This window comes from Drosophila gunungcola (assembly GCF_025200985.1).
Source record: "Drosophila gunungcola strain Sukarami chromosome 2R unlocalized genomic scaffold, Dgunungcola_SK_2 000006F, whole genome shotgun sequence".
Classification (NCBI taxonomy): Eukaryota; Metazoa; Arthropoda; class Insecta; order Diptera; family Drosophilidae; genus Drosophila; species Drosophila gunungcola.
The window spans coordinates 3,820,947-3,835,707 of NW_026453168.1; the positions used below are offsets into that span (position 1 = coordinate 3,820,947).

The 14,761-nt window shown below is 45.1% G+C and overlaps 2 protein-coding genes across 7 annotated transcripts; one reads left to right on the forward strand and one right to left on the reverse strand.

Annotated features, from left to right (window-relative positions):
• The first annotated feature begins 41 nt into the window (after positions 1–41).
• On the forward strand, positions 42–2,674 carry LOC128254720 (transcription factor grauzone). Its single transcript, XM_052983972.1, has 4 exons — positions 42–197; positions 296–1,676; positions 1,739–2,129; positions 2,194–2,674. Exons 1-4 carry the CDS (start codon positions 194–196, stop codon positions 2,398–2,400), a joined length of 1,983 nt encoding a protein of 660 aa, XP_052839932.1. The 5' UTR covers positions 42–193; the 3' UTR covers positions 2,401–2,674.
• Positions 2,675–2,756: 82 nt separating this feature from the next.
• LOC128254721 (V-type proton ATPase subunit C) lies at positions 2,757–14,730 on the reverse strand. 6 transcript variants are annotated; one of them, XM_052983979.1, is made up of 11 exons: positions 14,570–14,728; positions 11,388–11,530; positions 11,118–11,271; positions 7,385–8,420; positions 6,484–6,911; positions 4,898–5,084; positions 4,724–4,822; positions 4,396–4,651; positions 4,228–4,325; positions 4,020–4,158; positions 2,757–3,949 (listed from the first exon to the last, which is right to left on the reverse strand). In XM_052983979.1, exons 2-11 carry the CDS (start codon positions 11,520–11,522, stop codon positions 3,851–3,853), a joined length of 2,631 nt encoding a protein of 876 aa, XP_052839939.1. In that variant the 5' UTR covers positions 11,523–11,530; positions 14,570–14,728; the 3' UTR covers positions 2,757–3,850. The 6 variants fall into 6 exon arrangements, with proteins under 6 accessions (XP_052839939.1, XP_052839937.1, XP_052839938.1 ...); XM_052983977.1 differs by lacking the exon at positions 6,484–6,911 and having other exon boundaries at positions 8,259–8,420; positions 14,570–14,724; XM_052983978.1 differs by lacking the exons at positions 6,484–6,911; positions 7,385–8,420 and having other exon boundaries at positions 14,570–14,722.
• Positions 14,731–14,761: the final 31 nt, after the last annotated feature.

Here is a 14,761-nt window from a genome sequence, read left to right on the forward strand (position 1 = left end):
AAATCCCATTTCGCCCCATCGACTGCGAAAGTGTTGTTAAATGCCCGCAGCTTGCTCTGCTATTGTGAACTGAAAAACAGCTGGCGTTTTGAGTGCACTGCGGCATTAAACAAATTAGTAAATAAAAAACTGCATTTTACGGCCCAATCATTAGATGGCTTTCAATTGCTTGTAACAAAGGGTACAATTAGCAATGGGTAAGCTCAAGACAATGCAGGAATCGGCGAGAGGAAGCTGTTCCTGCCCAAGCCAGTTTTGCTCAATTGTTGACATTATATTCTAACTATCTCAATAGATTCCTCTTCGTGCTGCTTACTCTGCATGTGCGAGTATTCGGCCATGATGGGCGACTACATAGACGTGCACTCCGCGCGGGCCGCGCAACTGGAGGTGGCCAGGATCGTCAACCAGCACTTCCCCTTCCAGATCTCCAAGGAAAGCCACGACAGGATCTGCGGACGCTGCTGGAAAACCGTGTCCGACTTTAATACTTTGCATGAATTCGTTAGTGCGGCGCAGAGCTCGTTGCAGGAAACAAAAGTGCTGCTCATGGAGGATGATCCCCTCACCCAGGGCACTTCCTCCTTCCCGGAAGTCGCGAAACTTCCAACGGAAGGGGAGGAGCCGCGGGCGCAGGAGCCATCTGAACTTTGCGGGCGCAACTTTTTCTACCCGGAGGTCAAAATAGAGGAGCACGAACTAGACCATTTACCCCGCATCGAGATCCTGGAAAGCACCTCCAGCACGCAAACACCCCAGGATCAACTGGAGGGCACAGCCAGACGCTTGAGGAAGCGCCTAAAGGCAGAGGACGGATCCTCTGGGGACAAGGACAAGGATGAGGATGTCGCTGATGCAACCACAGAGCCCGCGCCGCCCAAAAAGCGACGTGGTCGTCCCCGGAAATCGGATACCGCCACTGCCGTCCTGCAGAAGCCAAAAGAAGACATCCAACTGAACTTTAAGACAGAGGAGCTCGATGAGTTCATGGACGAGGTTGCGGATCCCGACTTCTCGTGCAACCTGGACGACGACCTGGTGCCCAGCGACAATTCCTCCGAGGACAACTATGGAGGCAGCGGGGGCTTCGACTCTGATTCCGACTTCGAGCTGGACAATCCCGGGAAGCAGGAGTTCGCCGTGCTGCCCAAGAGGACGGTGGTGCGGCCCAAGAAGTACAAGAAGCGGACGAAACCGGCGGAGCCGAAAGTGCGCATGTCCCGCGAACTGCTGGAGCAGCGCAAGAAACAGCAGGAGGAGTACGACGTTATCATCGCCAAGTTCTTCACCAGCGTGCTGCCGTGTGCCATCTGCAATCTGCTGGTGCACAACTTCACCGAGATGCAGCGCCACCACAGACTCACCCACCAGGTCGATCCCGGCTACATGATGTGCTGTGGCCGGAAGTTCACGCAACGCAAAGTGCTGGCCGAGCATGTGCTCGTCCACTGGAATCCCGAGCACTTCAAGTGCACCGTGTGCGAGAAGTCATTCCAGAACTCACGGCACCTAGAGTCGCACCAGCAGGTCCACATGGATCCGGCCATTAAGCTGACGTTCAGCTGCGACCTGTGCTCAAAGACCTTCCTCAGCAAGACGGCCATTGACTACCACAAGCTGAACAAGCATGTGCCCAAATCGGAGTTCAAGTTCACTTGTTCCGAGTGTAATAAGAAGTGAGTGCCATCCTTACCAACCCAACGCTCCTTCTACAACTTTGTTTAACCATCCCCAACAGATTCCTCACCGAGCGCAAGCTGAAGAACCACATGAGCTCCATGCACGACCCGGAGAGCACCATCATCTGCGACAAGTGCGGCAAGCAGATGCGCACCAAGATCATCCTGAAGAAGCACCAGGAGCTGATGCACTCGGACAAGCCGCGTCCGGAGCCAGAGCTGAAGCAGTGCCAGATTTGCGGCGCCTGGCTAAAGGGCATGACCGGTTTGAAGCAGCACATGAAGAGCATTCACGTGGAGAGTGCAGGCGAGCACCGCTGCCACATTTGCGCCAAGGTGTCACCGAATGCAAGAGCTCTCAGGCGTCACATTTATCACAATCACGAGTGTGAGCGCAAGTTCAAGTGCACCATGTGCGAGAAGGCCTTCAAACGGCCGCAGGAGCTTAAGGTGAGGCTAAGACATCTTCGCAAAAACAGATTTGTAAATTTGTACTTTGTGAATCTCCCCGCAGGAACACACATCCACCCACACCGGGGAGGTACTCTACACGTGTCCCAACTGCCCGATGACTTTCTTCTGCAGCGCCAACATGTACAAGCATCGCCAGCGATTGCATCGCGCACAATACGAGGCGGACAAGAATCAGCCCAAGCCCCCTAATATTCTGAAGATATCGCGCAACGCCTCCTCGCAGAACAAGCCCAAACAGGAGATCTAGCACCTAAAGATCATTAATTGAAATAGTCAAACGCCTTTTTCCACTTTCACAGAGTTTGATCGAATTTGAAATAATTATGTCCCAATTTATACATTTCTCTTTATCAATTTTTTATATTTGTTCTCTCTAAAAACGATAATTTTAACTTATTCGAATGAACTCTGTGAAAGTTGAAGTCCAAGAAGCGTTTGATACCTTAGACTAAGATACAAGTATTTAATAATAAATGCGAACTGGATTTGGCTCCAATCCAAACAATTGATAACAAAACAAAGTTGGGAATGTCTTTCTTTCTTTATAATTATTTACAAGGATGGCTTAATTGCACCTTATATAACGCAATGACATTTACATGGTTTCTTTCGTTTCATTTTTACACATAGTATGCATAACGTTAAAATATTTATATAATAGATACTGTATCTCTCTCACGTTTCGCTTAACTCGGTACACAATTCTCGATTTAGCAATAGGAAAAACTGAAAAACTCTACATACGAATATAATATTATTGTTCATATCTCATATCCGGTTCACCCTTGTCCGCTGCTGGTAGTTTTTGGTTGGGTTAGCGAACACGCGGGCTTAAACAAAACAGGCAGAACCACAAGAGGCTCGAGCGGTTCTCCTCAGCGATTAGTAGTATGCAAACAGCGCGCGCATGGCTTAGACTTGTTTTTAGACTTTCAACATCTAGGCAACATTTATAAATACAATACTTCCGTTAATTAATAGTTTGACTTTACTCGAAACGTACCATTGCATCGGAAATTTGTGAGCGCAATTAGTTCGGTTTGCGATTTGCGACACCATTTTTGGGCTTAAATTTATTTTGGGCATGTTTTTGTATGTTGGCTGTTAGTCACGGATATACAGATACCAAGTGGAGCACAAGCACGAAACGAGACGAAATGTTTGTAAAACAAAATGTAACTCAAATGTAAATGTTTATTGTATAGCTACCAAACAAACAAACAAATAAACGAAAAAGGAGAACTAAAGCCGGAGCTTCAGCGACAATGTGTGTAAATTTGGCTACGGGTTAAACACTCTGTTCATTCATCATATCATAATCATAGTAAGGCATATGAAAAACATAAAATACTGTTTTGCGAACTGAAGGGGGACAAAGAACGATCGGGAAGTTCTACAAGATCTTGGGTGATTGCAAACGATTTCTTTCTTTTTTTGCTCGATTGACGCGCGTGTCTCGATTTCTCGAACCGGAAGTTGATTTGAAACAGATATTCGGCAACGCGCAACATAAATAACAACAATAATTAGATAACAATGACTAAAATTATTTAAAGTAATCTATTAATTTTGTTTCATTAGATGTCTGCGAATGGTTCAGCTGATTTTAAGTTGAAGTTGGTTGTTTTTATAGTAGTAGTAAAGTGTTTTTTGTGTGGCTGGATGTGTGCAATGTATGGGGACGACGGCGGGCGATCTTAGACCTTGGCCTGCTCCACCATATCGATGTTAACCTTGTAGAACACATAGGGGAAGTATTCGGACTGGCCAAAGCCCAGGCCGGGGATGTCCACATTCTGTGGGATAAAATAAATGAAAATTAAGTCAAAATTATTCAAGGGAGGATTGGGATTAAGTAGCACCCACATCAGCACTGCTGACAGCACCGCCAGCGGAGGCGCCATCCAAGTGACCGTAAAGCTGGTTGAGCACATCGCGCAGACGCTTCACGCTCTTCTTGTTGGGCTCGATCAAGATGGCCTGGAAGTTGACGGGCAGGCCGTATCTGTGTGGGATCACAAAATCATTGTTACTTATGTTTATTAATGCTTATTATAGTATAGCTACCACTTACCTCAGCACGGATTCCACAAACACGCGCAGCGCCTTCACGTGGATCAGGGCGCAGAAGGCCTCGCTGAAGTTGACCTTTAGCCAACGAACCAGGGGACCCTGAAATGGAAATGGATTTACGATTAGTACATCTCTGCCGTGGGGGCTATATTGTAAGGGGGCCACGCACAAACTGCTTCTTCTTGTCCGTCATCAGCTTGGTCATCTCGTTCTTGCCGGCGGCCAGCTCCTCCTCGTTGTAGACAAAGTCGCGCACAATGAACTTGCGCTCGCGGGCATGGAGCTTGAACTCCTCGGCCACCTTCTTGAAGAGGGTCACGTTGAAGAGGCAGTAGTCGTTGTCCTCCTGGATGAGCTGCGACGAGCGGGGCACGATCATGTCGGTGATCTTCTCGTAGTTGGTCAGCCAGTCGTTGGCCATGACCCTGTGGATAAGTGGGGATTCAGTTACATTACATCCACAGTTCAAACAATCAATAGGATGGGTGGTAACTCACTTGGGCACAATGACCAGCAGGGTGGTCAGATACTCCGAGTCCAGAATGAAGTGCTCCTTCTTGACCAAGTCAGCCAGATTCCTGGTCAGCAAGCTGCCACTGTTGGGGGTGGATTAAATATATAAAACATGTGTTAATGGGTGTTACCAACTTAATTCAATTATCCCCACTCACGTCTTCTTCTTTTCCAGGTTCTGCAGATTTCCCTTAAGGTTGTTGTAGGCCTGCGACTTGGTCTTCAGATCGCCATCAATCTGGCCGATCTGCTTGGAAATAATGTCGGCGATGTTGCGCAGCGACTGCTTGATCGGGTACTTGGCCATATCCCATTGGAAGCGGGTCAAGTACTGCGGCAGTTCGGCTATTTGGTTCGTAGAGAAAGGGTATTAGTCAAGCTGTATGGCGCAATGGTTCAATGGTTTCACTTAGTTGACTAGCAGAACAAACGTTTGGTTGTTCAATTAATGTTTAAGTACAAAACGAAATTGAAAAAATACATAGTAATTGATCTAAAAGTTGTATAGAATTAGGCTCGAAAGCTATTTTAAATTAAAGTTATATAAATAAAGCTGTATAAGTAAATAAGGTAACTGAAAAATGCTAGTTAGTTGGTCAGACTGGACACACAGAACATTACATTAGGATTACTCAGACACACACACGCACACTTACAGGATATATAAATTGGTTAAGATTAAAAAGGAACATCGATTAACGAACAATTTGGATGCAGTTTAATAATAGAGGCTACGGGAATTAAGGGGATTTTGGACTACGCATATTAGTCTCAATTTGGAAATACCTTTCGTGTCACACGGCACAACACGTTAGCTGGACTTTGAAAAGCATAATGCTGTGTGGTAAGTACATATATATAGACACTCAAAGGACAAATTAAAATGCGAACAAAGCAAACAGTAACTCAGAGATTGGTCAACAGTCAACATTTGGCGCTGGGCAAAGCTGCATTTTTTTTTTTAGATTTATTTTGTGATTGTTTTGAGGTGAGGTTGCTGATATATAGCTTAATGGGAATCGGCGTTTTACGTGGCTGTAATAATGTGGAGCGCAGAACAACATTTGGTGATTTGGTGGTGGTGAGCGTACACTGAAAGAACAACATAATCGCTTTTACACTTTTACACTGGTACAAATAATCAACAGATCCGTGTACTTATAGTCAAATATTCATATTCATATTCATATTCATATGGTCAAATCGCGAGAAAGCAAAACGAAAGCGCAAACAAAAGGCGTTTGCAAAATACCACAGAGAAAGGAGTGAAAGGCAAATCAAAAGTGGCGAAAGAAGGATAAAACTTCGTGACGATCACTGGGCAAAATAGTTGCTTCAACTAAAAGATAGACAACAGAAACTCGTCTGCAATTGCAATTTACTCCCGACGAGTGGACGACGATCAAAGAAAGTGGAAAGGTAGGTGGTGGTGTGGCTTTGGGAAACATCAAGTTGCTCAAAAGAAAAAAAAAACATAAATCGGAAATCGAAAACTAGAATTAGATACAGAATCAGAATCAGAGAAAATATGAGGAAAATCTAACGAAACGAAACGAAACGAAAGGAATAAAGTAAGGAAACTGCAGAGCAACGGCAACATCAACATGTACACTTAAAGTAGGGTATATGTCAACGCCGATCAAGAGATCTGCAACAAAGTGGATTGGATTGGATTGGATTGAATTGGGTTGGGTTGGGTTGGGTTGGGTGGGGACCAAGACCAGACCAACCCAGGCATGCTAACCTGGACTCAGCGGAAACTCGGGCGGCTCGGCGGGATCCGTGTCCGGACTGGATCGCCCCTGGCTACTACTGCCACAACAACTACTCACTGGAGACGATCTATGTGTTGGTGTTAAATTAAATCCATTGTTTATATTTAATTGACTCGGTGTAGAACGTTTGCTATAAATTTGATCGGCAAGAGAATTGAAGAAAGAGCGATAACTAGAGCGCGGTGTGGTCGATGCTTGATGCCAAAATGTCATTGCTTTGGATAGGTGTTGTTGTTGTTGTTGTTGTGTCTGTTGCGTATGTTGCTGTTGTGTATGTTGCTGTTGTGTCTGTTGTGTTTGTTGCTGGTGTGTCTGTTGGTGTTGCTGTGAGGTCAGTGGGTTGTTGGTTGCATGTTGCTGTGGTGGTGGTGCTGGTGTCTCGTGTTGCTGTTGTGCACTGTCGGTGTCAGTGTTTCAATTGCGAAATGGCAAAATGATCGGTGGGGCAATGTGCGATGGGGAGTGATTTAAAAAAGAAATACATTATTATTGCATTTGACTCGGTTCTCGGTTCTTAATCAACTCAAACATTTATGGATGTTCTGGGTATTCATATTGCTGGATGTGTGTGTGTGTGTGTGCGGTTTTTGGATGAGGGCAGGCAGGCAAAGCGGGTGCGCCATTGTTTCAGTGTGGTGTTGTGTGTTGTATCTTGTGTTTTTACAGCGTGTGTAGTGTGCTTTTGTTGGGCTGGTGTTTTATTCTTTTTTTTTTTTTGTTTGGCTAAGCTTAGCGGGATGACAGCAGGTGACTGACTTATTTTTTTTTCTGGTTTTTGGGTTTTTGTTTTATTTTTATTTATTTTTTTTTGTCTGGGGTGCTGGCGATTTGGCAACGTTCTACAAAGTAGGTAATGCGATGATAAGATACCTGCTCTTCTTAGAGTTACGCTTGGGCTTATTGAACCACCAGTCGAAGGTGTCCGACAGATCGGACTGCACACTGTGCGGACTCTTGGGGTCCTCGTCCGTCTCCCCATCTTCGGGGGCCGCCTCGTCGTCCTCCGACATGGACTTTTGCGTGGGCGATTGCAGCGGATTGGCATGTGGCATGTGATGCACTGTTTGCTGCTGATGCGGATGCGAATGATGATGCTGCTGCTGCTGCTGCTGGGGATGCGTGGCCAGGTGCAGCTGGCTCACGTGGCTGCCGCTGCGGAAGCTGAGCTTGTTATTGTTGATGCTGCAAGTGTTGTTATTCAGCCGCTTGCTGTTAGAGCGGGACATGCTGCTGTGTACCGAGCTGCTGGTCGTGGGCGCCGACGTGGAGAAGTACGCCGAGGAGCTGAGCGTGGAGCAGGAGGCGGGCGCAGCCACACCCCCAACCCCACCACCAACGCTGTGAGAGGCAGCAGCGGCGGCCGCGGCACTGGTGCTCGGACCGCTGCCCAGTCCGCCGCCGCCGCCCAGTCCACTCCCGGTGGCTATCGCCGCCACCGTGGACAGGGCACAGCGGGTGGCACTCAGCATCGAGGAGGCCGTCTGCGAGTAGCACTCGTCCGCCAGGAGCGTGCTGGCCGTGGCACTGGTGCTGGGCGGGGCGCAGGCGAAGCACTCGTCGCACGGACAGCCATCGAACTCCGGCTCCGGCTCCGCGTCGTGGCCCGACGAAAGGTTAGTCAGGCTGCCGCCGGATAAGGATCCGGAAGCGGGGGCGAGGACGTCGCAGGCACAGGCAGACGGAAGAGTGGGGGGCGAGGGCATGTGCGGGGGCGTGGCGGGAGAACTGGTCCCTGCGGATTTACCCTTGAGATCCTGCGGCAGCTGGTGGTGATGGTGGTGGTGATGATAGTGTTGGGGTTTGTTTTGGTGGTGCGTGTGCTGGTGTTTTCGCTGGTGTCGCAGGCTGAGATGCTTGATGCGCTGGTGGTGGCGACACGGCATGCTGTCGTCGGGTGGCCCAGGACCTGCATCCGCGCGAGATTCGATCGGGATTCATTCGTTCGGGTTTCGACCAGGATTCGATCAGGATTCGATCAGGATTTGATTTGAGCCGATTCAGGATTCAGTTGACGGATGGTGGTGGCGATCGGGGTTCGATTTGAGATGGAGTTTCGTGTTTTCGTGGCGATTCAATTACCGATACAGACAATACAACACAAGGTATTTAGATTCGATGGCAGACTTAGTCTTAGCTAGGTTTTCGGCTCGATTTCGGCTCGATTTCCGGGCGGGAAGGTCGAAATAAATTAAAAGTTAAACTATATAGCATACATTTAGGGGCTAAGCCTCACTATCCCAATTTGCCTACACATTCTCGAGATCAACTGCTTTCATAACTCTAAGACCGCACTTCTTCTGCGGGTTTTTATCATAATCATTATAGTCATTATCATCATAAACATAAACCAAAAGCGAAACCAAAAGTTACTTATCGTTTTGTAAATATCGTTTAAAATAAATAAGGAAAATCATATGGGATAATGTAAATAATTTGAAACTCATGTGTGCGGGTTGGTTTTTTGGATTTAGTTGCTTTTAGGAGTTTTGTGTGCGAAAAGGCATCGGAACTGAATGGCATCCCATGAACAACAGTGGAACAAAAAATGAAATCGGGGGAACTCAGTGATCCCATGGCTGATAGATGTTTGCGTCTCATTTTGTGCTTTCGTTTTGGGCGTTTTCTGGTACTCTGGTATTTGGTTTGCAGTGTAAAAGCGTTTCGTTGTCGTTGTTTTTCTTGTGCTCTTGCCACTCTTTACCAATTAGCTCTAATTGCAAGTATCTTTACCCAACTTTCCCAATTAGCGAAATGCGTTGGATGTGTAAGGCGAATGAACAGGTGTACAGGACACAGACAATCGCCCACCCACCCACACACACACACACGCACGCAGAAGTGTACCCGGAAAAGCAGGTCCTTTGAGTTGCATCTCTCTGCACTGCAGGCGTTTTGTGTGTGAGTGGGTTCTTCGGGGAAAATGGTACAAAAATAAGCGTTTTCCAAGCGGATCGATGCAGGTGAGGAAATGAGACAACACAGATACACACGCACACACTCCAATTAGGCACACACACACACACACACAACAGTTACAGTTACAACAGTCTATATAAATATAGATATACATATATGTACAGAACAAAAGTTGGCCAACTTTTTCACGCACGCACTTACATAGTTATTTATACAAATAAAACTACATGTAAAGTCGAAATAAAAATTAAAAGATAAGTATGAGGGAACGACACTCGCGCAAAAGTTTATGGTCAAATATTTATACAGTATATATATATGCAGTTTATGGGTCTATATATCGTTACACATTAGCTTTCCTTCATTTTCATCTTCATTGTATCTTTTTCTCGTTCTGTTTATTGCGGTGAATGATTTAAAAACTAATGGGCTTTCAAATGACGGAAAACCACAAATAACTTGTCGAACTCAATCGTATCAAAAACCGAAAAGAAACGTACAACAATTTATGTAAAATATACAAAGTGTTCACTGTACTCCTTTAGCGTGTGTAAGTGTCTCTCTCTATTGTTTGGCATAGTGTAATTATAATATATATATATATATATATATATATATATATATATATATATATTGTTTTTGTTTTTTTTTTTTTTGTTTTCTTGGGTCGACCTTCAACCGAGAGCACGGAGTAATTGACCGGGAATTTGGGCGCCCTTGAATGGGGCCAAAAATACGATGGTGTGTGTGTGTATCTGTGTGTGTCTCAGCTGGCATAGTATAGAATAGTATAGTATAGTTGTAGATTTATATAGCGTGTGAGGTCGGTGCGTATTAAAATGTACAACAAACGCAACACAAAATAAACAACGCAAATTCCCATTCGGCTAATTTTCTTTCTTTTTAATTGCAACTATTTTGTTTATGATGGGCCGCAAACTTTAATTCCATTGTTGTTGGATGGCACTGTATCTTTTCAGACCAACTCGAACTAGATATCTACGTAATATCCTTCTTTTCAGTGGTGATGATTGTGCGCATGAGTTCAAAGAAAATCAAATGAAAATTCAACCAAATAGATCAAATTAAAATCAAAAAGAACCCAGGAGTGTAAAACAAAATAATATGGAAAAACGAAAAACGTAAAAGGCCTAGGAAATCGAATTAAATAAATGTAAGGCCCGAGGGTTTCGGCTGAAAATCGATTAGTTTTTAAATCTGTTTCTCGCATAATCTTGAACTACTGGTTAACGTATGTATATAAAAATCGTGATTGTAATAGACGGGATTCGTGTTAGTTAGGTTGGGCTTTTCTCAAACAGAGTCTTAGATAGATCAAAACATTCCATAGTAACAGCCCACGGCGGCTGGGAAAATAAGGAATTCGATGGTACTCTCACTGGTTGTTAGTTAGTACAGAACAGTTGTGGGTAAACAATAGATGTGGGCAATACACATGGTACGATCATATCTGAGCATTCCGATTCAACAGTGTCTACGTTCAGGAGAACTGCTTAGAAATAACTAAAGAACCAAAACGATATAGAGATTCGTGACTCGGAACAGGCATCACCTAACCACGTTAACTAAAACTAAACTAAACTAAACTAAACTAAACGGAACTAAGCTAAGCTAGACTAAGCTAGGCTAAGAATACAACATAAGTGCTGGCAGGCAGACGACTTACTGTTGTTGGCCATCAGGTTCTCGTGCAGCTTGTCCCGCTGATCCTCCAGCACCTCGCCCAGGTAGTTGGCCACCTTGCGGGTGATCTGCTCCACATAGGTGTCCAGCTTGCCCAGATCGTCGGACAGGCCCACCAGTTGGTCCAGGGTGCCAACCTGCAGTTAAAATCAGTGATTAGAAAAAGATCATATTGTAACTTTTGTATAAGAAGTATATATTTTATTTGAGAAAAGGATATCCTATAGTCTCTTATGATCGTAAGTGAACTCACCTTGAGGTCTGGTATATGGAACTTGTAGTTATTGCACAGGTTGTGTTGCTTGCTGGTCAGGTTGTTCATCGTGTCGTACGTCTGCTGGCAGGTCTTGTCGCCAGGGGCCGAGATAATCCAATATTCGGACATCATCTTGATGGCTATAAAGTGGGCGAAAGGATAGGAGGAGAGAGTGAGTGAAAGTTGGAGCCAATTTGTCTGTGACCTTGACTAATCGATAACCCCCTCCTAAATTATGTAACTCCTTTTATTGCTTGCATGACTTGAAAGTTTCTGCTGATGAAAATTTAATTGACACTCGGAGCAATTCATTAGTATGCACGATCGAACTTTGAACAGTGCAGTTTTGCCAGACAAAGGAGTATACCGAACCGAACCATCACAAACCCGAACTCTGGCGCCAGACAGTCCAGCGCCAGTTTGTCTGTGTTTCGGTTTCGGTTTAGGCATATTTATTATATACACAGTCCTCGTTGCTTACACAAACACTTGATCCTAGCACTCCTTGCGTCTCAACAGAATGGTCAGGAACTTTTCCACCAGGTTTTCTGGCATTTTGCCCTGGCCGCCGTTTCGGGTTTTCCTCTACTCCGTTTGTTTTTCCTACTTTTTCCGGTTCAACCACATGCTGCCGTGCTTCTTTGTCGGTGGTTCGTTGCCAAATGAGTGCTGGCACAACGACCAGATGCCATGGTAGTCGGAAAAGCGTGGGGCCGAAGTATCTGCGATCCGATTCGTTGTTTCCGAAAGCGGTTGATGACGAAGCCGCACGGAAAGCACGGAAAGCATAGAAGGCAGATGGCGGCATGGCCAAAGCCAAAACGAGTGCTCAATTTGGGTAAGTGTCGCTGACTCCTAGCGTCGCTCCTCGTCTGTTTGCTCCTGGCACAGGGCGTATGAGTAATCACACAGCAAACGCCACGAGATATAAATCTAACTTTACCCAATTTCGGCCTATGGTGGGCACACTGTTATTACATAACCACGATGATGGCCTTCACAAAGAGACACGAAAACAAAACACGAGCCCAAGGAGTGACAACAGGCCAGCTCCATCTCCAAATCCTTCCTCTATCCCCAGTCAGAAGTCAAGGCAGTGCATTGTCCTCGCCCAGGAAGCTAAAAGCGGCAACCACAATAACTAAAAGGGGATGGGAGTGACAACAGCAACAAGCCTGGCAACAGACAACCGGGAAATGGTAAATGGTAAATGGAATCACGCTAAGAAAAAATATCATCAAAATTCTATAGGGTTTTGTTTCGAAAATAAAGGTTAGAAAATTACATAACAAGATCAGACCCGGCACTGGGGGGCTTTAAATAAGCCATGTTTATATCGAAGAAGTATATATGGCAACACCGGAGTGATATCTTTATGCAAAACTAAAGTTATTGTCTTTAAACTGATTCATTTTGCCTAGGATAACATTATGGCCCAAACAAATTGATGTATCTTTTATTTGTTCATTTTTTAACATAAAAATTAAATATTTGAATATCAAGGCACAGTTAAAACATAAAAATTGTATTATATGAATTTAAAGTTGGAATTTTTAGGTATTTAAGCCGTAAGACATGTGAAGTTATATGAAATTGGTATGTGAATATTTATCTACTTTTCTATGAAGATATGAATGTTCGAATGTCACAAAAGGGACGTTCTAATAAGAGAATTTTTTTCATATGATAATTAACAACTCATGTTTAGTCCGCCTATGCTATTGAGTTTCGCAATATGTTTTCGATACTTCATGACTTGCCATTCGGTTCTACAACTCATGCTGAGTATGTGGCTGTGTTTTGTTTTCAGTGCACAACTACGTATGTTTATTTTTAGAAGCGAAAGTCAAATTGCTGCGGGGCGAAGTGAGGTAATAGATAGGGAGGACTAAGCGGGCGAGGAGGAGGAGGAGTGCCTGTTATGCTGCCATGTTGGACTGGTGACGTGGATTGGCCCGAATCCAGGGGCAAGGCGAGGATTGAGGGGCGGTGGGCGGAGGGCTCCAGCCATCGTGTCGCCAGGCGAATGGAGCCAGTCTGACTGGCCAACGGCTGTCGCTAATGGAGTGGGCCCGTGGACCCCAGGTCCTTGTCCATATCCACATTCAGTTGGGGTAGTCCAAAGCCAATACAGGAAATTGCAGCGACGAAAACAGAAAACAATAAAAACCAATGACCAAAGGCGCAAAAGGAGAAAAAAACAAAGTTTTGACGATATCCTCGCCGCAGTGGGTGTGCGCCCAAATTAATTAATAATAATGTGCTTGCCGGGGGGTGGATTGTGGGGGGTGGTGGGCGAAAGTGGAAGGAGTGGGCGGATCAGGAGACCTTGCACACACATACGGCCACACAGATAAGCACGCGCTGGAATTCCAGCAGCTGTTTGGCCATTTGAATTTCCGCCTTATTGGCCATGTTTGACTTTCGCCTCGAGTTTCTACATATGTATAACTAATGTATGGTCGCTTTTCACCAAGGTCCTTGTTGCACGCAATACCATTATTTATTAGTCCTCGCGCGGCGTTACTAAATGCTTTTGCTTGTTTTCGCACAACATGATCTATTAATCATTCAAGTACGTGCTTAGTGGGAAACTAACCAAAAAGTATATTAAATTTTAAACAATAATTTTCAACTTATTTTGTTTACCCAAGGAGAGAGAGAGAGAGCAAGAGAGAGGAACAGTTGTAAAGAGAGAGCTACTCTCTTCACCCCTCGCTGTGGTGAGTTTCTATAGACCAGTCAGCTGTTCGTTGACAGTCACATGACAGTTTTCGATCGATAATTTTCCGCTGCTCACGGGTTTTCTTCAGCACAAAAACCAAAACACTTTTCACAGATTTTTTCCGACTTCCCGCCTACAGCCCCTTGATGTATCCACCTGGATATTTCCAGATATATCCGCTTGCCGCACGAAATGCTGCAGTCGAAAACGGAACGCTGCAAACTGACGAACTCTATTTTTCAGGGTCACACTGCTTTGAAAAAAATCATAGCCACATTGCAAAAACACATTTTCTCACTATCTTCGGTTAGTTATAAAACATTTGTTGCACTTTTTCCTGGTCAGCAGACCTACTGCGATGTAGTATATGGAGGTTTTCATCGTCGAAGGGGGGAAGAAGTATTGCACTTTTCACGGCGATGTGAAAAAACCGCCTATCTACTGTTGCACTTACTTTTGAGCGGCTCTGGTTGGTTGCAAAAGAAACAAGTGTGCTTTTTGTGCTATGTTAGAACAGCGAGCTGCGTTTTTCTCTGCCAAAAAATCAGCGCAAATCGACCGCCGCCACCCACAAATACGAACGAAATTGTGTGGTGAGAAAAGCGCTGGCGAAAAAGTGACAGTTCACAATTGTCCATCAGATTCA

Bases quoted from the DNA above. Each gene is read 5' to 3' on its own strand.
- LOC128254720 (XM_052983972.1), top strand. The intron at 1,677-1,738 runs GTGAGTGCCATC...CATCCCCAACAG, and splicing joins TGTTCCGAGTGTAATAAGAA to ATTCCTCACCGAGCGCAAGC. The intron at 2,130-2,193 runs GTGAGGCTAAGA...ATCTCCCCGCAG, and splicing joins AACGGCCGCAGGAGCTTAAG to GAACACACATCCACCCACAC.
- LOC128254721 (XM_052983979.1), bottom strand. From the start codon at position 11,522: ATGATGTCCGAATATTGGATTATCTCGGCCCCTGGCGACAAGACCTGC. The intron at 4,823-4,897 runs GTGAGTGGGGAT...CACCCCCAACAG, and splicing joins AACCTGGAAAAGAAGAAGAC to TGGCAGCTTGCTGACCAGGA. The intron at 4,652-4,723 runs GTGAGTTACCAC...ACTTATCCACAG, and splicing joins CTGCTGGTCATTGTGCCCAA to GGTCATGGCCAACGACTGGC.